Source organism: Pezoporus flaviventris, unplaced genomic scaffold (assembly GCF_033815535.1).
Source record: "Pezoporus flaviventris isolate CSIRO_AGI_PZ_B2104156 unplaced genomic scaffold, CSIRO_AGI_Pfla_v1 ptg000001l, whole genome shotgun sequence".
Lineage (NCBI taxonomy): Eukaryota > Metazoa > Chordata > Aves > Psittaciformes > Psittacidae > Pezoporus > Pezoporus flaviventris.
This window is the reverse complement of record NW_026892549.1, coordinates 28968490-28994554: the sequence shown is the minus strand read 5'-3', so window position 1 is coordinate 28994554 and position 26065 is coordinate 28968490. Positions and strand designations below refer to the sequence as shown.

The 26065-nt window shown below is 37.4% G+C and overlaps 1 protein-coding gene across 2 annotated transcripts in view; it reads left to right on the top strand.

Moving 5' to 3' along the window:
- Nucleotides 1–26065, top strand: part of NRG3 (neuregulin 3) — a 417558-nt gene that overhangs the window by 366313 nt on the left and 25180 nt on the right. For both annotated transcript variants that reach the window (XM_061449929.1, XM_061449919.1), the window contains exons 5-6: nt 18242–18344; nt 23957–24083. In XM_061449929.1, the coding sequence (XP_061305913.1) occupies nt 18242–18344; nt 23957–24083 (230 nt within the window). The remainder of the gene's footprint in view (nt 1–18241; nt 18345–23956; nt 24084–26065) is intronic.

The following is a 26065-nucleotide window of genomic DNA, read 5'->3' as shown; positions in this document are numbered from 1 at the left end:
TTAATTCTGAAGCTTTCACTAAAGTTTGAGATCTGAATTTTTGGGGGGAGGAGAGGTAGGCTCTTTGGTTTACAATTTTTTACTGAAAATCTAATATCCCAGCTGGGGACAATAACTTCTATGAATGTATTTCTGGCTTTTTAACTCTTACTGCTGTTCCTTCATTCTACAGAGCTTCAAATAGTGTTGTGATCTCTATCAAACATATTATTGTGGGAATTCATACAGATCCTGCTTGTCCAGAGTACTGAAAAGTACTACAAACCAGAGTGCATGTTTTTCACTTATTGTTTAGCCTGAGTCATTTCCCTCTGTCAGAGGTACTGACATCTGCCATTCAGTTGGAGAGTTGAAGGCTGTGACACTCTTAGAAATAGTTAACTTTTTAGAAAAAAAAACCCAACAAAACAGTGATTTGTGTTTAAAATATCTGAACTGGGTTGATTGGCTGCCACTGATCATGATGCCTGAGTGATGGCTTAACTGAACTTAACTGCATGTCTTACATACTGCTTAACTGAAATTCTCAGGATAAAGCTATGCTCTCTAAATTATGAACTGAAATTTCTCTGCTCACAAACCGAATTCCTCCTAACTGTAATCAGACAGAGTTAGCAGCATGGTGGTGGGAATGACAGGTAGGACACATGCCCTGGGGCCAGAGAGGGCTAGTGGCATTTATTCCTGTGATGCTGTACAGAGGAATTCCTTTCATGCCATTAAAGTATTTACCTGCATTAGAAGTAAATAAAGTCTTGCACTTGGCAGATACGAAAACTTATTACAGGAGCAGATGTTGAGACAGACTGTGAATTTTACTTCTGTGCCAAAGAAGACAGTAGATCGGAGGGAAGTGCGTATGTAGCAGGATGGATTCTTTCGAACTCATTTATTTGCTAGCCACAGGGGTTTCAATGGACACTGCTTCCTTTCAGTACCCCAGAACCCTGTGGCTGGGAATGTGGATTCCTATTCAAAGAATGGGGTTTCTGTGATTCTCAGTTTTCTAGAAGGGATCCTGACACATCTCTATGCTTTGTTTTTTGGAAATAGTGTGTTTACCATGTTGTGTGAAATGTACATCTAATAGGAACTTACATGTAAACAAATTAAAATCTACTTCGAATACTTGCAGTTCTAGAAAAATTGTTCAGTCAAGTGCTGGGAAAACAAAATAGGATTCTCACAACTGAAGCTAATTCATCACTTCCTTTTGTTAAATATTTAGAGAAAATTTTAGTTAATCAACCTGCTCTTCAAAAAATATTGAAAAGGTCGTACAAATTAATATCCAATTTGGAAACAGCATTTGCATTAAAAAAATACAGGAAGGAGATGCACATCTTACCAGAATAGACTGCAAAACAGTTAAGTTAAAAATAATGGGGATATAAGATAAAAAGTAATGCTTAATATAAAAGTACAATAATAAAGCACAATTTTCAGAAAATACATGAACCCAGTTTTTAATCTGTCTCTTCAGTTAGTATACAGGTTCCTACTAGGGGTTCATTTTTTTTTAAATTAACAGAAAGAAAAGCTATTCAAGACAATCCAAGTAGTTTACCATGCATGCATTGCATGGTAAACCAAGTAAATTGATTATCTGCATCTCTGAGATATCTTCACTTGCTCATTAGTGGTACTTACTGCTCATTAGTGAAAAAAAAGTTGTAATCAATGTGTTAATGTCACAGAAATAGCAACAAAACCTCATGTCCCTAGCATAGCATTTGCCTAAGGTTCTCCTCCCTTAACAAGTCACTTAAATAGCTCTGTATTTTATTACCTGATAATACGTGCTACAATTTAAGCTAGAAAATCGTTTTCTTCATAACATCTCATACATCATGTGCCCATAAATTTCTGGAATGTTTCCTTCAATGCTGTGTTTTTCTCTGGAGAGGATTTATTTTATTTTTTAATTTTTTTTAACATGTAAGAGTATTCAGTGGTATTTTATACAAAATGTCTAAGCACTGCTCACTCTGCACCAATCATATATAATATATATATATACTTAATGGTGGTATTTATAGTTTCCCATAGACTTGAAATGTTTCAGTAGAGAAAGTTTAACAGGGTACAGTTTGGCTGAGGAGGTAAAATTTATTTATTTATTGGATTTATTCAGATGTGTTTTTTCCTCTTCCTTGTTGCAACTTCTGTGAGCTGCTAAATAGCAGAGCTATTGCTGACATTAGGGTGTTTGATTAACATAAAAAGGCTTTTGCCTCATTTCATATCTGAATATTTTTGAATATGTAAAAAAACTTTTATGCTGGTTTACAGAAAAAAAAAGTTTGATTGCATTGCTGAATGTATCTGTAATCTCTAATTTTATGGTAAGAAAAGAGTAGTTTGTGCCTCCTAGGGAGGAGTAGATGATAGTGTTTCTTATATTTAAAGAGATCTTACGAGATTACAGAGTTCTTCAGCCACCAGTTTTTGAACTCGAATCATAATATAAACTGATTGCTTTAGGGTGGAAATTTTGATACTGAACAAAAACATACAGTAATCAAAGTTACTGATAATAGCAAATAAAGCAAATCCTAAACAAAAAAATAAAAATAAAAATTCTGGGCTATGTTGAATTCATAGCTCTTGCAAGGTTCTTGTGTTCTAAGATTTCTTTTATATCAAAATGATCATAGAGTCACAGAACGGTTTGGGTTATAAGGGACCTTAAATATCATCTAGTTCCAACAGCCCTGCCATGGGCAGGGACATCTTCCACTAGGCCAGATTGCTCAAAGCCCCGTCAAACCTGGCCTTGAACATTGGCAGGGATGGGGCCGCTACAACTTCTTTGGGCAACCTGTGTCAGTGCCTCACCACCCTCATAAAGAAGATTTTTTTCCTAATGTCTGATCTAAATCTTTCCTCTGTCAGCTCAGATCCATTCCCTCTTGTCCTACCCCTACGTGCTCTTGAAAAAGTCCCTCCCCAAATTTCTGGTAAGCCCCCTTTAGGTATCTGAATCCATCTTTGGTATTAGATCCACCTTTGCTGTGAACCAAGGAAAATATTTAATTGTATTCTTAAGTAGGAAGCTAAATATATAATGATTACTGGAAGCTTCAGGATTTAATTCTTGTATTGGAAGTTACTGCAGGTTTTTTGGTTTTTATTCAGGCGAGGGGGTTGGGGTTGTGTTTTTGTTTAATTCCAGTAGATTTATAAAATCCAATAGATAATTAAATAGAAATCAGAGGTTTGGATTAAAGAGAAATTTGCAGGGATTCAACTACATGATTATTTTTTTTTAATGTTTCCCTTAAGAGCGATGTCTTTGTGGTCAAATAGGTAGAATTCTTGTTGTTCTACCTGAAACAGAAGAAAAATCAGTTAATTCATTATAATCAGTTAATTCATTATAATTAGCTGATAAGATTCTAGCATCCTTTCTTTCTATAGAAATACAAAGCAGATAAGGTTATGAGAAGTCCAGTTAGATACTTTGTAATTTTATCAGTTGGCAAAGATTTTGAACAGGAAGGTTGAAATAAGTGTAAAGTACTTTCATATAAAATGTTGTATTATTCCCAAGAGAATTGCATTGCTGCCTGGAGAGCAGTGGTCAATATTTGAACAAGATGTCTTATGACTTTCAGATAGGTAGATGGGACATTTTAGTATAAGGAGACTTAGAAGACTAAAAAGTCAGATATGGGTACTACAAAATTGATGCTTGGCCTTTAAGGCTATTTATAACTTAGGAGAGAAGCAAGTGTAATGTTAACCAAATAGGGTAAGATACATTAGGATACCATGTTGTACCAGTGCATGCCTTTAAAGTCCATACATGCATGAGTTACATAGGAAGTCTGTGTTTTGGAGTTTGTTTAGAAGAAGAAAGCTGTTTTTTTTCTTAAGAGAGATTTCTGTCATTGTCCTTTATTTTGTTTCTGCTAAATCCAAGAGGCTTTCCAGGTGATGCTGGAATGGCACAAAGTATGGAAGATAGGAAGAAGTAAAAATTTAGACAATCAGTAAAATATTATTATTATTATTCCTTACTATAAGGTGGTAAAATGGGAAATGTCTTTTACTTTTTTACTTTAAGATGCTCGAAGATTTTTGTTTCAGCAGATTTATCTTCTAACATACTGTAAGAAAATACTGCATAAATTCACTGTTGATCTCACTGCTTTCTGAGTTCCTCATACTATAAGTATAAACAATGTTACGGTGTAATTCTAATTTATTAAATACAAGGTGACAAGAAGTATCTCTTACTTCTTTTTCGTTTGTCAGGTAGCAACTTGTAAGGCAGTGATACTGATTCTGGTTTCACCTTCAATAGCATCTATTCATATATTCCACAAGGTTTAAGAGCTACATTTCAAACAATAATACTATGCCAAAAATACTATGTGAAACACTGTACTAGGTATTTATAGGAAACTTTGTTTGCTTTTGAAATGCATATATTTTCTGTCACAGAACATGTGATTACATATGTGATTTGTTTCACAGAAACATACATGAGCAGGATGGAAAAGCCAACCCACACTTCAACTATCACAATTTTTAACTTATAATAGTTCTTCAGTCTGCCTCCACTCAACTAAGAGAATGAAAAATTACTTCTAGAAGAAAATATGAGTTCACTGAACATACAGAAGAAGACTTGGAGTGAAATACTTCATACCACTGTAAAAAAAATCAATGACTTTTTGGGCTATTGGCTCTTTTCAGGAAACATACTACTTGTTTTGATTGTACTAGGGTCAAGCTTTCATTGTGGGTACTTGCTTCAGTCACTTAAACTTGGTCACATTATTGGTTACGGAGTTTTACTGGTAGAAAAGATTTAGTACAGAGGATCAAGAGCACTTGAGAAAGACAGATAGAGAGGCCTCTGTATGTATGCGTGTGTTTATGTAAAAAATAATAATAATGCCAGTGGAAGAAAAAATGGTGTATAGCTCAGTATTCTGTGGCTTCAGCCCTTCTTAAAGGGTTGTATGTAGATGTTGTAAATTTCATGTGCACGTTATTCAGCCTCTCTTTATTGATACCAACATGATTGCTGAATTTACAAACATGCAAGCAGAAAATTCTGATCCATTTTACCATTGTGAGAAATGACTAGTATGTGTGTGGGAAGCTCTGAGAAATCAAGTTTTCTCTTTTTTCTTCAAGTTCTTCCTCCTTGTCCTCATTCATTTCATCCCCATGCTAGCTAATTCCCTAAATTAGAGGAATGCTTACATGCATCTCTTAAGTATTTATTTGAAAAATTTTGGTTTTGGGTTCTGGAAGTGTAATTTAAAAATTATCATTAAACTCAGATGCAAACCAGAAAGCAAAACGAATCTTCTACCTAGCTGCCTTCATGATAATATTGCACACTAGATTTTACCTGACTTAATGACATAACTATTTCAAAACATTTTAAAACATGAGTAACTTCAGATGTAGGGGAGAAAGCAATAGCTTGGAGGCATAGGCAGCAGATCAGCCAGCAGGGAAGCCTTTTTGTATGGGATTGCAGTTGCAATCATAAAGACATCTCTATGAACTTGCACACTTATTTTCCAGTGCTGGGATCATAAACAGCACTGTCTTCTGCAGACTATTTTTTGTGTTCTTTCACATTTTGCTTTCATGCCATGGCAGCACAGCAGCTGTTCCCTCCTGCCTCCTGTCAGCCTGCCCTCAGTCGGTGCTATCCGAGCTCCTCAAAATATGTCTTGCCCAGACAGAAAACTGGGTCACAGGCAGGCCCAAGTAGGCCAAGTTATTGCATGTTATTGTTTGGGTCATTCCATTCAGCTTCTCCAAATCCATTTATTCTCTCCATTTGTCCTTGGTTCAGCAGTAGCGGTCATTTTTCTCCTTAGTAGCTGGTGCAGTTCTGTGGTTTTGACTTTTCTGAATCTCATGCTCTGCCAAGGAGCAAGGGAAGTCGGGAGGAAGTAGAGACAGGACACCTGACCAAAACTAGCCAAAGAGGTATTCCATACCACAGCACGTCATGCCCAGGATGTAAAACTGGGGGCAGTTAACCCGGAAGGGCTAGATCACTGCTCGGTTGGGCTGAGTATCTGTCAGCGGGTGGTGAGCAGTTGTATTCTCTTCCCTTGTTATTTCCCTTATCATTATTATTATTGGTGGTAGCAGTAGTGATTTGTGTTATACCTTAGTTACTGGACTGTTCTTATCTCAACCCGTGGGAGTTACATTCTTTCGATTCTCCTCCCCATCCCTCCAGGAGCAGGGGTAGAAGAAAGGGGGGGAGTGAGCAAGCAGGCTGCATGGCAGCTGGTCTTAAACTATGATACCATTAAACCTTACTCAGCGCTGTGATGTTTCAGCCATGTTTGTTCAAAGCTCAGCACCGTATAGTCAAATGCTGTCCATCATGACTGCCACAGAAAATAATGTGAATATTTTTAAAAGTTGTGAAGCTGAAGGTACAGAAAGGGCTGTCATATAAAGCATTTGTCAGAAAATGCTTTGCCGTGACTGCTTGGCAAAGTGAGCTTTATAACAAAATGTGATGAACCAGAGGTAGTGCTTACTTCTGGCATAGTATTTCCATTTCCAATTTTTAGATAAAAATCTTGGCCAGAGATGTTATAAAGCACATCAAAAGCTGCCCTGTGCTGCCAGCATCACTGTTGTGTGTGACAGCTCCTGGCTTGTAACATCCACCCAGGCACTCTGTGTAGAGATGTTTATTACTGGTACCATCAGTCAGGCTTCACTTGAAAACATTTAACATTGGTCTGATATGTCCTTTAGCTTGCCACAGAGTGACTGTGTAAAGCTTCTCCCTTTCAAGCAGTTGTAAAATAATTCAGGTTTGGAAGGACCTCAGGAGCTCTGCAGTCAACCGGCTGGTTGTCAAAAACCTCCATGGATGGATACTGCATGGACTCGCTGGCCTACCACCCAGCTTTCCTCATGGGAAGAAGTTTATCCTCGTATCCAGTCAGAAACTGTCTTGTTTCAAATACTGTCAATTATGTTTTGTCCTCCTGCCATGCCCTGGCTCTGTCTTCTCAGGATCAGAGAGAATCTGATTTTATTTTTTCTTTAAGTCACTTTTAACTTTATACTTCTGCTATAGCTGAATTTAATTTCTCATTCTTCTATAGATTGTAAGAGGTTATGTTGCACTGCATGGTTTTGGATAACCATGCATCTTTTTGAAGTGGCAAGTTTATGGATTCTTTTCTGACATTTTATGTGCTTCACTCTTGAAGAAAATCAGCATAAGTAAGGGATTTCAAAATTTAAAAATCTATTAGTAAGGAATATATTTGTGTTTAAGTATATGCTCTACCTTTAAGCATGTGTTTCCATCTCTTTGAACTACAATTTGCATGGGTTTTAAAACCCACCGAAATACATTAATATGTAGAGATTGGACTATATCTTGATTTTGTATGTATGAGTCGGGAGGTCAGGAAGAGGAGTTACAATAATAAGTAAAACCGTATTCTCAACTACTTTAAGATCTTTCCTTTAACTAGGAACACAGTTAGGATGTATTATTGATGTCATGCAATATGTCAGTTGCTAAAGATTTTAATCCCCTTCTTGAATCCTTCCGAAGCAAATGATGTGATAGGGCTTGCACTTTGGAAGTCCCAGCAGTCGGATACTGGTACAAGTTGGCACTTGAGCAAGTTGTTTTTGGCAGCTTGCTGCCTACCTGCAGCCACTGCCAAATACATGAACCAGATCCCTCAACGTGGGTGAGAGCAGGGAATGCTCTGCTAGACATTTTGTGGGCTGAGGGCTTTATTGCGTCTTAACACTGCTGCTCACATTAGTAAGCTTAGAGCATTTGCCATTGCTCAGTATGAACAACTGGATGGATTATCCCTCATGTTGGCAAAAAGCTTCTGGAGGATTAAAGGAAGAGTATAGCTGCTTACAGTCACCATATTTACTTTTTTCTCTCTGCCAGCAGAGTCTGGTTTTCTTTCTGATAATTTATCCCATCCAGATTTGAGTGTTGTAGTCATTATAGTGAGCAAACATGCACTTGCCATGATGAAGACCTGACTGACAAGGTAAGGGGGATGTCACTGCACCTGTAGAGGTGAGGGGCAGAATGCAGCAAGCCAGATCTCTGTCTCCCAATTTCCACTGGCTCGTGGAGTAGGTAGTCAGCAGAACAAGTAATGGGTGCACAAGTATACAGTCACTTAATCCTCTGTGTGTCTGGGAGCTTTGAGTGGGGATGGCTTCAAGGTGAGCACAGATTGACACAATGCTCAGTGAACAAGGACAGTTCTCTGACTGGCAGTCTCTGTCCTTGTCATCACATCCATCCCTCGTCACTGGCTTGTGTGAAGAAACCAGGTCAAGGAGTTGGGGCTTGGAACAAAGAGCAATGCATAAATACATAGTTTTATGACTGCAGAGTCTGTTCAGAAACTGTCATACTTCAGTAGCAACAGTGTCCCTTGTCACATCTTTCTGCAGTTGACTAAGGCCTTGAGTTGTGGTTTAAGCCCAGCTGGTAACTCAGAACCACGCACTGCTTCCCCCCTACCCTCTCTCCAGGTGAGATGGGGTGGAGAATCAAAAAAATGTAAACCCCACGGGCTGAGATAAGAACAGTTTAATAAGTATAATATAAAACTAGTAATAATAAGGGAAATAACAAGGGGAGAGAATATAAAACTGAAAGAAAAAAAAAACAATAAACACCAGTGATGCACAACACAATTGCTCACCAGCCACTGACCAATACCCAGCCCTACATGAACAGCAATCTGTCCCTTCCAGTTGACTTTCCCCCATTTATATACTGTGCATGATATGCTGTGGTATGGAATACCCCTTTGGCTAGTTTGGGTCAAGTGTCCTGTCTCTGCTTCCTCCCGGCTTCTTGCGCCGCTCCTCACCGGCAGAGTATGAGAGACTGAAAAGTCCTTGATCAGGATAAGCACTACATAGCAACAACTGAAACATTGGTGTGTTATCAGAATTGTTCTCAGAGTGAAGCCAAAACACAGCACTGCACCAGTTCCTAGGAGGTAAAAAAAAATTACTGTTACAGCTGAAACCAGGACACCTTGTAATTATCCTCTGTGCCTTCATCCTCCAGAGCCTTCCCAGGTAGAGCACTGCATTTCCATTTTGGTGTATGAAGAAGAAAAGCAAAAAATAATTCAGGTTATTCATTATCATTTTCTATGATTCTTCTGTCACTGCTCACACCATATTTTTGTTAAAAAAAAATCTATAAAAGCACCCTAGTTAAAAAAACTGCAGTCAAAAGAGAGATGGCACTTAATTGTAATACTGCTTGACTTAATGTGAGCTCCTGGCAATGTAGCCATGTCCTAGGTTCAGCAGTAGCAGTCATTTTTCTCCTTCTTAGTAGCGGGTGCAGTGCTGTGTTTTTGACTTTCAGCCTGGGAACAGCACTGATAACACCGATGTTTTCAGTTGGTGCTCAGTGATGTTTAGTCTGACCAAGGACTTTCTAAGTCTCATGCTCTGCCAGGGAGGAGGGGAAGTTGGGAGGAAGCAGTGACAGGACACCTGACCCAAACTAGCCAAAGAGGTATTCCGTACCACAGCATGTCATGCCCAGGATGTAAAACTGGGGGCAGTTACCCAGAAGGGTTAGATCACTGCTTGGTTGGGCTGGGTATCAGTCGGCGGGTGGTGAGTGGTGGTATTCTCTGCCCTTGTTATTTCCCTTATCATGATTATTACTGGTGGTAGCAGTAGTGGTTTTATGTTATACCTTAGTTACTGGACTGTTCTTATCTCAACCCGTGGGAATTGCATTCTTTTGATTCTCCTGGCCGTCCCTCTGGGAGCAGGGAGGGGGGGGATGTGAGTGAGTGGGCTGTGTGGCAGCTGGTCTTAGACCACGACAAGCCATCAACAATAACTATCAAATATACTTTGTCAACTCTGATGTTAGGTCGAGATTTGAGTGGAATGTTCAATACTTGCAAGTCAGCAAGATATCAAATATGTAATCCTAACCTTTGGGAAAAATTTCTGTGACATTGCTTTGTTGATAATAGCAATGCAAGCTCTGAGATCAAATAAAGTATCAGCTGGAAAATCATGACTTTCTTATATAAGATGTTAGCCATGCTTAGGATCTTTACCCTCATTAGCTAAGGAATTACTCAGGCAGAATTAAAGAATGCTGTTGCTTTATAAAGCCATGATGTTTTTATTTAATAAACCTCTCAGAAACTGTATTTATGGACTTACATATAAAACAATTTAAAGTGCAATGATTATTTCTCTGATCCAACACCTTATGCACTTCATTGTCTTTGGATTAGTCCCTGTATATATGCATACATCCCAAGTAACGCTGATACACACAGGAAGCTTGTGTCTAAATGTCCTTCCCTCTGCTTCCTTCACTTACTAGCACAAAGTATGGCTGGACTAGGGCCCCAGGAGAGCTGAAAAGCTCAGCTGAGCATAGACTTCACAGAAATAAAAGGACATATTAGAAGCAGAATGAATGCTGAGTGGAAGTTTCACTGTGGAAGATTTTTCATGCTGATGGCAGGGAGAAAAAGACAGCAAAAACATTTTTAAAGTGCAGAACTGTGTTTAGTTATAAAATCTACAATAAAAAATAAGAAAAAGAAAGGACAATAACAAAATCAGAGAGGGAAGATGAAGAGATGTGCCATGAAGCAGCCAGAAATTAAGGGTGAGTCATTTTGAAGCAGGATGGTATACCACTTCTACCCCACTTAAGATTCTCATACAGAATTGTGCAGCTTATACACTCTGTCAGAGAGAGAGAAACAGAATAATACTTTCTGTGGGAAATCTATAGTATGAAAGGTCTCTAGGACCTGGCAAATAACTAATATCCTGTAAGCATGTACATGGAAACATAACAACTGGAAAAAAAAAATCAAAACCAACAACCACAAAATAACTCACTAAATCCTTGTGGAAAGAATGTTATTTAATTTAAAAAAAAAATCACTTTTTTAATATTTTCCAATCTTTATGCTTATATGATACATGCTTTGAAGCTTTCTGAGCACCTGTGAATGTCTAGAAGCTTTTTTCTGTAGAGAAAATGTTGCACATTTCTTTGTTCGATAGAAGACCATCAGGTGACATGCAGACTTTGTAATATATTACAGCTTTAGTGATTTTCTTACCTAAATTTCAACTTATTTCAAAACCATTATATGAGAATGGTCAACAGTGCTGTCAACACAAAGGTAGCTGGAACTGTATGGACTATCTGCTTGGTTGGTGTTCAGCTATGAAACTTAAATACCAGAAACTAACTAAATTACCAGCATTTTACATGAACTCCTTGCCTGCTGACTTGGTACGATCCTGTCTCCAAGAGTGGTCTGATGGTGACAGACCTTGTTTAAGGGGTTGAATTTGCATCTCTTGGACCTGCAGTAGATGCTGGAGTTACTTGGCGTTATGATTCTCGGTAAGCAGAACTGACAGTAAGCAGAGTAATACTTGATGGTAGATCATGAAGTTTTATTTAGTAGCTAAGAGGTTTTAATACCTAAAGCACAAGTGGGTTTAGCTGTTATTTCTGTAGCTATTAGTTTTAGTTGTTAGTTCAGTATGAAGCACTAGCAAGCAGAACAGTGGTACTGTTTTCCTCCCCCTAGACTTGCAGAGACTTAGGTAATGAATTTTGCTGATGACTGATGTTATCCATCTTAGAAATAGAATGAAAATAGATAAAGTTTGTAATAGAATTGGATTGTCTTTAAATTGTCAATGCACTTGAACTCCCAACCAAATTTTTTCTTAAAAATGAAAAAGCTATCCCTTATCCCTAGCTGTCTCTGGAGCTATTTCAAGCCGAAGATTTAATAAATATGTTGCATTGAATGTACTTAACTAAGGCTTTGCAAGTTTGTTAGATTTGAGTTCTGGTTGTAGCTGACACAATTCCAAAGTTCCCTGCAGACAAAAGGAAATGATTGTTTCTTAGGAAACCAAAGTTAAAATTAATTTACCTTCAGAATTACAGTCTTGCTACTTAAAAGTACTTATCAGATTTTCACTTAATAACAAGTAGCACTTGCTAAGAATATTGCCACCTTCACTCCTGTTGTAACCATAGACAACACTAGAGATTCTTGTGTAAGGTTAGTCTCTCTTTTTCTGTTTGTTTGGGGGTTGGGTTGGTTTTTGGTTTTTTTGGGGGGTTTTTTTTTTTAGATAACTCTCCACTGCTTGGCTTATTTTATGTGGGTTTTTTAAGAATGGGTTTGATGAAAATAATTTTTTAGGAGATACTGGTTCTTTAAGTTTGGAATGGGATTTCGCCTTTCAATCACCAACCTAAAATAGCTGCTTGAGAGTTAGAGCACATACCTTTGCATCCCGTTTCCTGATGAGTCTATAACATTATCCTTAATTCATTGCTTCATTTTTAATATTCCAGTGCTAGTGCAACATTAATATCATAGAATCAAATGCTCAAAATAGGTCAGCCAAACAGGTTGAACACTCATCCTTTCCTTTCTGCCTTCTGTGTATGCAGAAAATGATCTCACTAGTGTTAAATACCAGTAGTCAAACAATGTATCATATCATGCAATTATAATGTACAGCAGGCTACATATATTTCATTTTGCTCTCATTAAGGTCCTTCTACTGTGGATGTTCCAAAAGTAGAAGAACATGTATTTTTTTAATCTTTGTTATGATCAGAATCATTGAACAGTTCTCAAGACCAAATACTATCACTGTGATATGCTTTATGAACTTTTGCCAGCAGAATTCAGCTTGCTCTGATTCCAGTCTGAAATGGGAATCTCTGCAATTAACTTTGACTCTGCCCTTTCTATAAACAATAGCAGATACAAAATTCCCCTCCTAATTTGTAAACCTTAGTGTTTTGAAGCCCTTTTAAAAGAGAAATTCTACCCAGAGAGACAAAAGTTGAAGGAAGTAAAATTAGTGTCTAATAAAGGTAGGTGAGAATTAGAATAAAACATGGTATTTTATCTGAAGTAATGCATGTGCTCTTGTTGGAACAGAATTATCTGTGTCAGGTTTATCTATTTCATGTATTTGCATAGAGTTCATTCCTTTAGAGGTTAATATGTTTGTATTAAATTTTATCATGTTAATCACTGAAATGGAATAGGTAATGTTATCCAGAACAGAACAAGGGTCTTGAATTACTCTAAGTCAAAGAAGGAATTTGTGAACTGTGACTAATACCATTTCAACTGTTAAATTATTCTGCCTTAGCACAAGCTGCAACATATGGCAGTGAATCTGTACAGTAGGTTTTTGCAAGTGAAAGAACAGAGAAAATTCTTGGGACAGTTGGAAGTCTGATGCTGAGGCAATCACAGATTTTGTGGAACATGTAGGCTTTTCTTATTCTCTTCATGAAATAAATTTAGAATGTCATATATAGTTCAACACTTGTCACACATAAGTCTAAGTATATTGAGAAATATGCTTTAATTTCTCTTGTGCCTTTTAACTTATGGGTAATCTTGATGTTGTATGGGGTTTCCATGTAATCCTCTTCTCTTATATATGGGACTTTGAGGATGCGGGAGACCACGTACGTAAAGCAGACAGATGACATCTTTAAAAAGTACATTTTTAAGAAGCAAGAGAATAAAAAAATCCCAATCCTAGTAGCTAGAATATGGCATGTACTTCTTTTCAGTAACAGACAGATGAAATTTGACTATGATATGAGTGCTGGAAGAAACTTCTGGTTCCATGGGTCACCAGTACTCATTTTGTGTTTCATAATGGTATCAGATGTGTGAGAGAAGCTCAGAAAAAGGAACACTTAAGACACGAGAAGTTTATATTCAGTGAGGTGACATGACAGAGTTAAAGGGAAGACAAAATTTTGTAGCAGGAATTAAAATAATCAATAGTATATAAAAAAGTGGGCTAAACATGTAGCAGTGCACTCAGTGAACGCGGACTTGTCTATGGGAACCCAGTCTTAGCAGGCTTCATGTCCCATGTGAGCTTGTCTTGTCTTTATTTTCTAGAATGATCTCTCTTTCCATACTTTTTATTAAACAAATTAGGCTCCATCTAAACAGTTTACTATGTTACTTTCTGTCGTGGTTTAAACCAAACCAGACAACTTGTTCACTCACTTCCCCCCTTAGCGCGGACGCCCGCTCGGCATAGCGCACTGCAGCCAGAACTCCTGGGCTCAAGCGATCCAGCGGGCTCAGCCTCCCGAGTAGCTGGGACTACAGGCGCGCGCCACCACACCTGGCATCAATACGGTGAGCCCCAGGGAGCTGGGGCACACCAGGTTGACTAAGGAAGGGCTGGTAGACTGTGAGGTTGGAGGAGGTATCAGTCGGAGCTTGGTCAGGCTTGGGGGGGGAGAGTTATCGGTTGGCTGGTGGTGAGGTGTGCTGTATTCTCTTCCCTTGTTATTTCCTTTATCATTGTTATTGGTGGTGGCAGCAGTGATTTGTGTTATACCTTAGTTACTAAACTGTTCTTATCTCAACCCATGGGAATTGCATTCTTTTTGACTCTCCTCTCCATCCCTCGAGGAGTAGGGGGAGGGCAAGAAGGGGGGGAAGTGAGTGAACGAGTTGTCTGGTTTGGTTTAAACCACGACAGTTCTTTTTGGCACCCAACATGGGGCACAAAGGGTTGAGATAACAACAGATCTGACCAGCACGGGAGCTTCGACCTGCTCCATCTCTGACCTGGGCCAGTTCACCCCTCCTTAGAATACAATACCACCGGCCAAGAGACAAGTCCCAGTCGGAAGCCCGTGTCCTTCCGGGTAACTCCCCGTTACCCCCCACCCCAGGCATGACGTGCTGTGGTATGGAATACCTCTTTGGCTAGCCTGGGTCAGGTGCCCCGTCTCTGCTTCCTCCTGGCTTCCCCTCCTCCCTGGCAGAGCATGAGCCTCACAAAGTCCTTGGTCAGGGTAAACATCACTTAGCAACAACCAAAAACATCGACTTCACCAACACTGTTCCCAGGCTGGAAGTCAAAACACAGCACTCCACCAGCTACCACGAAGGAGAAACATGACTGCAACTGCTGAACCCAGGACACTTTCTCAGCATTGTGGTCTGTAGTTTTATTTGTATAGGTTATGTTTCTTTGAGTTATGTATCCTGTATAATTTTAATGTTTGGCAGAATTCGTGTTCTGTAGTCTTATCTCCCCAGCTAAATTATCTAGCAATATCCATAGCAGTTTATATTTTGTTCTTTAGCTGAAATGTTCTCTTGGCTGTTCATTAAGAGTCAGATCATCTTCCAGGAGTATTTATTTCCATAGAATGTAATTAAGGTGGTTTACTTCACAAGGAATATACAAATATATATGAATAAAGAGAGACTTATAATTTCATTCACACTTTAGATTACCTTGGGAAGTTTTGTCCAGTGTGTAAGTACATGTATGCACAAGTTGATTCACATCCTCAACTAAGGAGGAGTTTTCATTTCTTCTCTTTTCTACACTGAATTTATGCAGGTTTCTGTCCTCTGAGAGCAAAAGTGTACTTAGCTATAACCTTCTGCCACATTTAGAGACCCTATTCAGTATACCTTAGCTAGAGAGAGTCTCAGCTGTGCTATGTGTGTTTAGAGCAATAGTGAGGTTAAATCAAGGCAACAATGAGGAGACCTTCAAAGTTTGAAAAGAGAAACAGTTTACATTTCTATCAGGAAAAAGGCGGGGTCTTGAGGTTTGGGATTTTTTTAAAAAAAAAAAAAACAACAATGTGGAAAATTAAAGAGTAGAAAAAAAATGCTTGACTTGATATGTTAGGATGTTGAAGACTAAAAATAGTGGAGTCCAGTACATAAAGATTTAAAGAATATACATATAAAAAAAAAGAACAATGATGTCTAAGAAATAGAGTAAATTTAATAAGTGGTTCTTTAAATAGGCACTATACAAAATAAAAAAGAAAGAAAGTATTGATCAGTATGTGTTGAAAGCTAGTGACAGGGATTAATCTGACTACACAAAAGACTTAAATCTTCACATAGTTGTTTGAGCAAGATAATATTGTCCAGTCTCTGAATTGCTTTCATCTCGGTAAGACATATTCTAACGCATCTTAACAGGACAGTGATAGCTATTCAAGACTGACAAAAGACCATAGCTGCATTAAACTCACCATTTCTCAAAAAATAACAAAAGCAAAAAGAATAAAAAAATATTTAATGAGGACCTTGGTTGACAGAAAAGCAAAGTTAAGCCTTCTTCCACACACTAATTAAATCAGCTTAATTAATAAATGTTTTTTACTATATGCAGTTTTTGAGTAAAATGTCAGTTTGTTAATATGTCAGTTATTTTAGTATGTTGTAGTTGTGGTCTCGGGCCCTAGGTACTGAAATTGATGTTCAAGCAGAGTTTGCTTGAATTAGTTGATTTTCAATTCAATTAGTTAATTGAATTGAATCAGATTAACAGTTGCTGCGCTGAACAATTCTTCAACTGTCTGCTTTATATTTGCATAAATTCTTCAACTATGATCCATCTCAACATAAAAATTCAAAATTTTTAAGATGAGTCCTTTGTCTACTGCTGTGTGAATAACTGTGTTTAGACAGCCTATTAAAAACAAACAAACAAAAAATAAATGAAACCCCAAAATATTTATTTCATAGCTAATGAGGTTTTATTGTCTAGATCCAAATTTTCTGGAATAAGTTACTGCAGTGTTGTCATGATTTCATATTGAATTGAATATGTAAAGGCATGTAAAAAGTGTAAGTTACTGTATTTGCTGCTTATTTTATTTTATTTTTTTACCTTTTAAGACTACATTTTAAAAATACAGCTTTTAGAATTTCAAATTTAAATAAGGTGAAAAGTCAGCAGGAGCTGAAGACATTTTGCAGCTTAGAAATGGCTTCTGAATCACTGTGATGTTCTTCGAGTGAGGAAATAATTAAGAAATAAAGATTCGGTACTTGTAATTTTATTCAAAATAGCTTGTGAAAAGGGACTGTGACTTTCACTAGACAAATGGCTGTATTTAAAATGCCAGATGTTTAGTAATAGCACTATGATATTCATTCTTGAGAAATTAATAATCGGTACTGATTAGGATACTGTACAGTCTTCAGTCATTATTACACCAGGTAGTATTTGAAGTTCCAGTTAGGTGCAGAGTTTTTTTCAGTATTTGCCTAGATTCACCTTGATATTGCCAAACAATATTTTCTTCTTATGTACCTGGGACTTATGAACCCGGAACTTGGAATTACTGTCACCTACTTGACCTGTGCATCTGGTGTTCATATTGTTGTGGGGGTCTCTGCTGAAGATCTCCAACCAAAAGAGAATATGTAGGTTTGTCTTGTGCAGTGTTTGTACTGTGCTTTGATGATCCTACATGTTGGTTTTCTATCTGAAATATGTGAATAAAAATACTGGTTAGTATGTTGCATGTTTGGAAAACTGATCTTAAAAAATAACAATCTATTTAGCATGTTAGTACGTAGACCTAGAGGACTAGTTGAAATAATAAAACCAAAATATTACACTTAAGGAGCTGTTGATGAATTTGGTGTGTGAAGCTCCAGTATCAGTTGTCTGATATTATGAATGCATGTTTTCTCTTGTTTTCTTAGCTTTTTTAGTTAACTTTCATTCTGTTCCTGTTTTAAAATTAATTAGATTATGGGATTCATTAAGGAAATTTCATTTTAAAAATTGACTCCCATGAAAGCAATATTTGGTGCCTTGTAACCATGTAGTCATTGGGTTCCATCCAAGATGATTGAATTAATTTTTTACTGTTGCATGTTGTACTTAAGCTTCAAGTACAAGGGATGACAAGGAGTAATTGTAATCACCATTCAATCAAAAAAAAAGTAAATTGGGGTGGCTAAAAAAGAACTGAGTCTTGTGGGACCTTGTGAGAGCTCTGTTGGGTCTTGCCCTAAGTCAAAAAGACTCCGTGGTTGTAGGGCTCTTTATCCTATTGACAGTAGGATCTTTCTAAAAAAGCTGAAAACGAGTACGTAAGGCAGAGAAAATATTAAACACTCCTGATTTTTATTATTACATGTTTCTCTGTGTGTATTGGAACATTTTCTAAAACTCTCCTAGGAGGCCACAACTCTATGAACCTTATCAAATGAGAGGTTCAGTTCCATTCTGTTGAGGAACTGGCCAACGGAGACCTCCAGATATCTCCTATCTGTCCATCATTAGAGAAACGATGTGCTGAAATCCACTTTTCACAGGTATTGTTTTCTGATGCTTTCATAATTCTCAATTTTGCTGTTTACAGAGAGCGAAGAGGTGTACCAGCGCCAGGTGCTGTCTATTTCCTGTATCGTCTTTGGCATAGTCGTAGTGGGCATGCTTTGTGCAGCATTCTACTTCAAAACAAAGTAAGAGCCTTCATCTGGTGTTTGTTATTGGGCTTCTGTCCTTTTTATGGCTTAGAATTCTTCAGTTTCTCCCCTACTTTTGAAGCTGTTTCTATCTCTGGACAGGCTAGAGTATTTCCACACAGCTACCCTATGTAACTCAAAAAAAAAAAAAAATTAAACAGGAATAATATGTGGTTTGTTTCTATTTTCTGCTATCTGGAAAGAATTGTGTTCTTTCCAGTTCTTTTTTTGACAACAAGAATTTTGTGTCTTTTGCTATCACTGCAATAATCACTTTCCTCTTTTGAAAAACAAAAGTTTAAAAGTATCATCTTTTTGCATTTTTTATCTCTGAATGTCGCTATTATTTCAGTATGCTGATAAAGGTAGAAATGCAGAGACAAGTTCTCTGTAGATATCTCTAACCTGTAGCTACAGATAGATGTAAACTGTTGGTGTAGTTGTATAATGAGTATGTGTAATGTACAAGCACATTGAACTACCCAAGTATAGTGGAATCATCTGTACTAAACTACTTTAAAGTAAACCGGTTTCCACTGTATTGTTTATCTTCCCAACTGAACATTATTTTATAATATTTATTGTTATGTGTGTAATTTGAGTTGCAAAAACCTCATAGCAATTACATGGCATGCTTGTCAGTGCCACTCTATCTATAAATATGTTCTGTATGGTTGTCATCCTTCATTCTTGTTCCACTTGGAGCTAATGAGAAAACACGTATCAATATGAATAGTACCTGTATGAGATTAGTCATGGTGGATGAGCGTCAAAAATGTGGAGGTTTGCACTATTTAAAAGTTTGGATGCTTATCTGAATCCCCCTTTTTATAATTTACTTTAATGAGTAGGGACTCTGATGAGGACGACTTTTTATTAGAAAAAAAAAAAAAAAGTACATTTCTATCTACCTGAAGATCTACATTTCCATTAAAAAATAATTAAAAAAAAATGTTGGAAAGTCACCAGGCCTTTTTTTTTCCTCTTTTTTCTTCCCCTCAGACTTCAGGGGTCATTTGTGCATGACTTGAGTGAAGATTTGAGCTTGTTCATGTTTCATTTCCTATCTGCTCTCATGTTTTGAGGGATTCTGTTTAATTGTTCTTTGGACCTTGAGTATGACAGTGACACTAGCTAGGAGGATGCTGTGGCAGCACAGTTCCTCTCTGCAAACTTCTTTCATGTAGTATAAATTATAAGGGAGCTCGAGCATCTCCCATATGAAGACAGGCTGAGAAAGCTGGGGCTGTTCAGCCTGGAGAAGACTGTGTGGAAACCTCATAGCAGCCTTCCAGTATCTGAAGTGGGCCTACAAGGATGCTGGGGAGGGACTCTTCATTAGGGACCAGAGTGACAGGACAAGGGGAACAAGTTAAAATTGAAACGGAAAGTTTAGGTTAAATATAAGGAAGAAGTTCTTTACTGTGAGGGTGGTGAGGCACTGGATTTAGGTGCCCAAGGAAGCTGTGAATCCCTGCAGTGTTCAAGGCCAGGTTGGACAGGGCCTTGGGTGATATGGTTTAGTGTGTGGTCTCCCTGTGCATGGTAAGGGGATTGGAGCTAGGTGATCTTAAGGTCCTTTCCAACCATAACTATTCTATGCTTCCATGATTCTATGAAATTGTAAGCAGACAGCCATTTTGCCACTGCATTGGAAACATCAAATGATCTTAAGGTCCTTTCCAACCCTAACGATTCTATGATTCTATGATTTTAGAGAGAATAAGGTGTTCCTGTTCTTCCTGTAAGGGCTTGAGGATTTTGCTCATGAAGAGAGGTTCAGAAAGGGCAGAATGGGTTTATCAGTTGGAAGAACATGCAGTCAGACACTGAGCGTAGTGTGAATAAAATGTCCCTCTGTTAATTCAGCTGTGGCCCCCCTGATTTTGCACTGTTGTATGAAGTGGTTTGGAACAGTCTTCAAAATACCATGACTTTGATGAGGTGGTAGGGATAGCTATGTCCAAAACTATTGAGTAATGCTTCAAAGATGAACTCATGGGACTATAGTGCTTCATACATATATATATATATATGTATATATAGTGCTTCATATCTCAGCAGGATAGGGTGGGAGGTGTTGGGTTTTTATCTGCATTATAAACATGATAGTTAAGAATTACTGGAGTGAGTTAGTGTAGTTATGCCAGATTTTGGGAACTGAAGTTTGAGGAGTAATGAGAAAATGAGTGCCTCCCATTCAGTCCAGAGGTCTTATTAAATATATGAAACACGGTAATGCTAACATACTAATCAATCCCTAGCTCTCTGGCTTTGGCTCCATCTGGAGACTGTATCAAATGTAAATAGTGTCTAGACTGGGTTGCATAGAGGGCACATAAAACTGTCATAACTGCAACATTGGCCAGTGTCTTAAGGGTGTAAAACTCAACAAATTTAAAGTGCCTCAACCCTTATCATATGTTAGCTTTTAGTCAATAGATTTTCAGGAGCTTCTTCATCAGGCAGGCGTATCTTATCATGCTTATGAGTTATCAGAGCATTCTTCCTGCTTGGAGGATAATAATCTGGTTTAATTTGTTGTATCAAAATTTTAAAATATTGCTAACACTACAGAAAATCTGAATCTTGCACCCTAGAAGAAAAAAGACACTGACCCTGACTTTCTTAGTCTGACAATTGGATAATATCTACTGTTAGAAATATGTGCTTCCCTATGCACCATTAAATTAGAAGTCTTTTTTAAAAATAAATTCAATGTGGGGAAGTTTAGAACTATAATTAAACACTTCCAATTATTCCTTTTACGGTAATCGAGAAAGTGCTGTAAGTGTTAGCAACAGAGGGCGAGTACAGTAATGGGCTGCTCTTTATGGTGTAGACTTTCATAAATGACTAGCGACTATTTCTTGCTGAAGTAACAGCAGTTTATTGCTAGATTTATCTAAAGTAGAACAAATAAGGCCCTTTTGTTTTGAAAACAAAAATTATAAAATAAAAACAGTAGTTGGTGATTAACTTTGAATTATTAATTGTTTCTACTTTTATATGCATCCTGTATTTTGGCAAAATGAATATGCATAAACCTAACAGTAACATTAGGTTGCATGAACATAAGAGGAAATTAATTGCCTGATTATTTCTCTGGGTAAATACCTTCAGGAATCTCAATCGTAATGTTGAAGTGCAGCATCCAGTTTACTTACATGTGTTTATAGATGTAGAAGCAACTCCAAACCCAGGTTTTTGAAACAAATCCAAATTAGAGTTAAAAAACTTTGTAATTTGCTTTGTTATTTTCCCTATTAAATTCTAAGAATATTGTATATATAGGAGATTCCTAACGTCTGATGTTGTGATCATGTTTTGCTGCCATTGTTTAGACTTTATTTGAAGTCTCCGCTTAGAAACAGTCATCAAATACGACTAGGTGTTCCATAATTATTATGGAGAGCAAGAAACAAGAGGCTAGCTTTCCATTAAGACATATGGATATACATTTGCTTATTTTCTCAGTGTATGTAATTTGGATGATCAGAAAATAATTATTCATTCAAACTTGAGAGTTGGTTTTAGGAATTTCCCCTGCAATTTTATAAAAAGCTAGAGTTCATTTTGACTTTCTTGCAAATTAAATTATTCAATTTCACTGGTTTCAAAAATTAGTAGATATAAAAATAGTTTTTTTAAAGAGATGTTTCAGAATCAATCTGATTTGGCACTGTAATGCTTTATAATGTATCTATTCAGATTATATGATATTATTCTTTACAAGTAAATTTTGAATGTTTTTGTGTTTGAGAAATTATTTCCTCTCACCACTGCACATAAATCTTACTAATTAAGATTAGTGCACATAAACCTTACTAATTATGAGCTCCTGTGAGCTGTACACAAAACATGCCACTCATATTTGTAAGTTCATTCTTTTTTATTTGCCATGCTGTTTCAAAATAGGATGTAAATAGAAAACATAAGAGAACTTTGTAGAGTCCAAGGTTTATCATGGTTTATGACCTGTATTCAGGAAATGTGCTTTAACAAGTACCTACTTCTGAGCAGGTGCTTACAGCTTGTTGAATTTAAGGTAATGCTTAAATTATGCAATACTGAAGTTTGAAGAGTAGTGGGGAAATGCACACCTCCCATACTGAACTAAGGAACTCAAAGGCAGAAGAAATCCCATATATTTATTTTAATAAATCAAGAAATACTGAATATGTCCAGTGCGATACTTCTCACTGCTTGCTTTCATAGTGAGGTAACTTGTCCTTTCTCACCATCTTCCCCTTTGAACACTTGAGTAAATCAATTTTCCTCTGGTTTCTTACACTTTCCTGAGCTAAAAACAGACTGTACTGGAAGAAGCTAAAAATACTTTTATGCTTCATTCAGTGTCAAATTCGTTGGTCTGAGTCAAGTAAGATGTGATCAAAATTGACAATGTCACAAGGCTTTCAGCAACAAAATCACAAGCAATTTTCAAAATTTTTTTGAAGCTTCTTTGCTAAAATTTCACATTTCTGGATAGAAATACTGCATTTCCTTTATTTCTTATCAACACTGCCCTGAAATCACTTCCTCTGAAATATGGCTCCACAGAAATTGCTGTCTAAAAGCTGCTGGTGGCATAATGAAGTGCTGCTGCTGCTGCAGCAAGTCCTTGACCTTGCTGGGTGGTTTCCAGGGCCTGTGTGGGTTGACTGCTAGAGATGCATCTTCAAGGGAGAAGGAGGGAAGGCAGGAAAGCAACAAGGAAGGAAAGAAGGAAGTAGAATTGGAGTTATTTCTACTGATCATTTAAAACTAATAGTCTCAGAAAATGTAGCTTATCAAAAGAATGGAGATGGATAAAAGACCTTACATGTGTTTTGCTAACAGTTTTTGCCCAGATGAGATACCTGTTTGTGGAAGGTAAAAGAAATATTCAAAACAAAGTTTGCTGCCTCATATCCTCAGTCATGGACAGAACTTTAAAACTCAGTTTGTGAATATAGTGTGGCAGAAACAGAAAGCCATTATTAATAGCATAGTTATCTCCTGAATATTGCAAGTGATTCATCTGGTGGTATTCCTAGCTCTGACATTGTGGATCATAATATAATATGTCGAAAACACAGCTGCAGATACCCTACTGATGTTTTTTTCAAGGTTTAAACTTGTAAGCAAAAGCTGGCCTATACAAGATAGTGGGTTATAGGTCAGTCTAATTAGCTAGCAGAAATCTTTGATTCTTCAACATTTTTTATAGCCAACAGGGTCTAATGCCTGCTGTATTTGCCAAAGTCTTTGTTCTTAATCTGAGCAAAATGCTTTTTTAATATTCAGGCCTACTTGCAAACTATTGTTAAATATTTAATAGATGATCTTACAAAATTCTGTGCTGAAACAATTAGCATGCTATTATAGTAATCTGAGAATAGAAGATATTTTAAACAGAAGAGCTCTTTTTTCCTTTCTCAAGCCTTCCCAGAAAATGACCACTGCATTGAAAGCATTGAAATATTAGACACTAGTGAAATAGCTCAACTTGTTTAATCTGATACAGTGAAGTTTTGAACAAAGGGAGCCATGGCTGTAAAAATACCGTGGCTGTAGTAGATGATCAGACTAACTCTTTCTTACATGAATTTTATTTCTCTCTGCAGGAAACAAACAAAGCAAATACATGAACAGCTGAAAGAAACACAGAATAGGAAAACCTACAGCCTAAATGCTTCCAGCATGATGGCAAAGTCAGAGTGTATGGCACAAAGCCAAGTCCAGCTGCAAAATGTAAGTAATCCTGCCAGCTACAACACTTAATAGCCTGGCTGAGTTCCTGCTGCTGATGGCAGCACATCGCCATGTTGCTATCAGCATCTGAGCAATGGGAACAAGAATTCTCACCTCTTTCATGAAATGTTTTCTATCAGGCCTGATAATGGAAAACACTAAGAGGGATTTTTTCTGAATTTATTTCAGTGGGTCCTGTTGCATTTTGTTCATGTAACATCCCTTGCTGAGGCCCCTAGCTCTGCATGCAACAGTGGAAATTAGTATTAGAGTTTTCTGCAATACCTTGGCTCATATGTATGGTTTACAGCTGAAGTGGGGGTCTTTGATCTTAGGTGATTTCAAGTCTTCCAATAATTAATGTTCCTGCATGAAAAAATGTAAAGATTTGTCACAATTAATTCAGAGTAAATTCAAAATCTGGCCCTAAATTTACACATATAAACTAGTGCTCAAGGGAAGACTGTGCCGATGGTCTCATTTTCCTGGGTCATGAGTTAAAAGGTCTTTGAGGTTAGTTTGTTCAAACGAAATTTGAAATGTATTTAGTCATTTTCTGTATATAGTTACACTTAATACAATTCCACAATCATGAAATTCATTAAGTGTATTTGAAATAAGGAACTTGAATACGACTGATTTATTTAGCCCTGGATGTAAGTTACTTTCCAGTGCATGTCATTTTCTTCTCCGTGGACATATGCAATTAGTGATGTCTTATTTGAACAAAATCTTTGGAAAAACTGAGAAGAAGTCTGGTAGCAATAGGAAATCAGTTTTATTCAAGCCTTTCTAAATGCTTAACCGTTAGGTTTTGGGGTTGGTTTTTGGGGGGTGGGTTTTTTTTGGGGGGGAGGAGGGGGTTGGTTTGTTTGCCTGTTTAAGAAAGAGTATCTTAGCATTGCTTAAAGGGCTGACTACCATTGTAGTTATGATATGCTCTGTGTTTGAGGAAAAATACACTATTTCAAGAAGGTAGATAGCTTCACTAAACTGACATAATCACAAGTTAGGGAACCTTGTGCAATTCTTTGTTTTACTTTCAGTTCATTCAGTCAGACAGCCCTTTCTAGCCCCTAAAAAAAAAATATATTTGGGGAGTGTTGTAATGACGGCAACAAAAGGTAAAGTTGTAAAGAGCTTCTGTAATCCTTTTGTTCTAACATATAAAGTATGTCTTGGTTAGCACTAAGAATATGTTCTTTGCCGTTTTCTGACTGTATTTCAGTGCAATATTTTGTCAACCCATCATCACTATGAACTATTTGATGTCTTCTAAGCAGCTGACAAACACATCAACAAGCTTTATTTAAGTCTTTTTCTTTTGCTATGACAATAGTCATAATGGCTGAAGTAGCAGTTTATAGATTCCAGATATTAGAGATTGAAAGCCATTATTATTATTTATTATTTTAATCCAAATTTGCTTTTCTGTTTTTAATGCTGTTCAGATTGGCATTTTCAGTGCTGGTAATTAATACACTGTTTTCTTGTTCTTGTGGCTGCTTGCAGGCAGCTGTTTTCTTCTTGCCATTAATGCATTTTCCCTTTGGGAGCAAAGATAATAAGGAAGACAAACAGAATGACCTTGTGCAGGATGTAGTGTAACTGTGCAAGGTAATAATGGTTTCTATTGTTAGCAAGATTTTAGTGCAGGAATGCATGTAAGTTCATGAAATATTTAGAAAACTTGGCAGATTGGAATGGAGAAAAAGGGCAGGGGGGATGGCAAGGCAGCAGAAAAGAACTTTGAAATGGCATTTTATAGGAATGGCTGAGCGGCTCCCACCAGAGACCAGAGATCTGCCCTAGGCATTATCTGCTGGGCAGGAAAGGGACCAAGTATTGCCGTGGGGAGAAGAATGCTCCCACTGCTTCCTCCTGTGGCTGTGCTGCTGCCTTTCTGCCAGTCACTGCTGGGGTGTGATCTCTCTTCAGTTCCCATCTGCAGCTCCTACCACGTGGATCTGGGGAAAAATCTT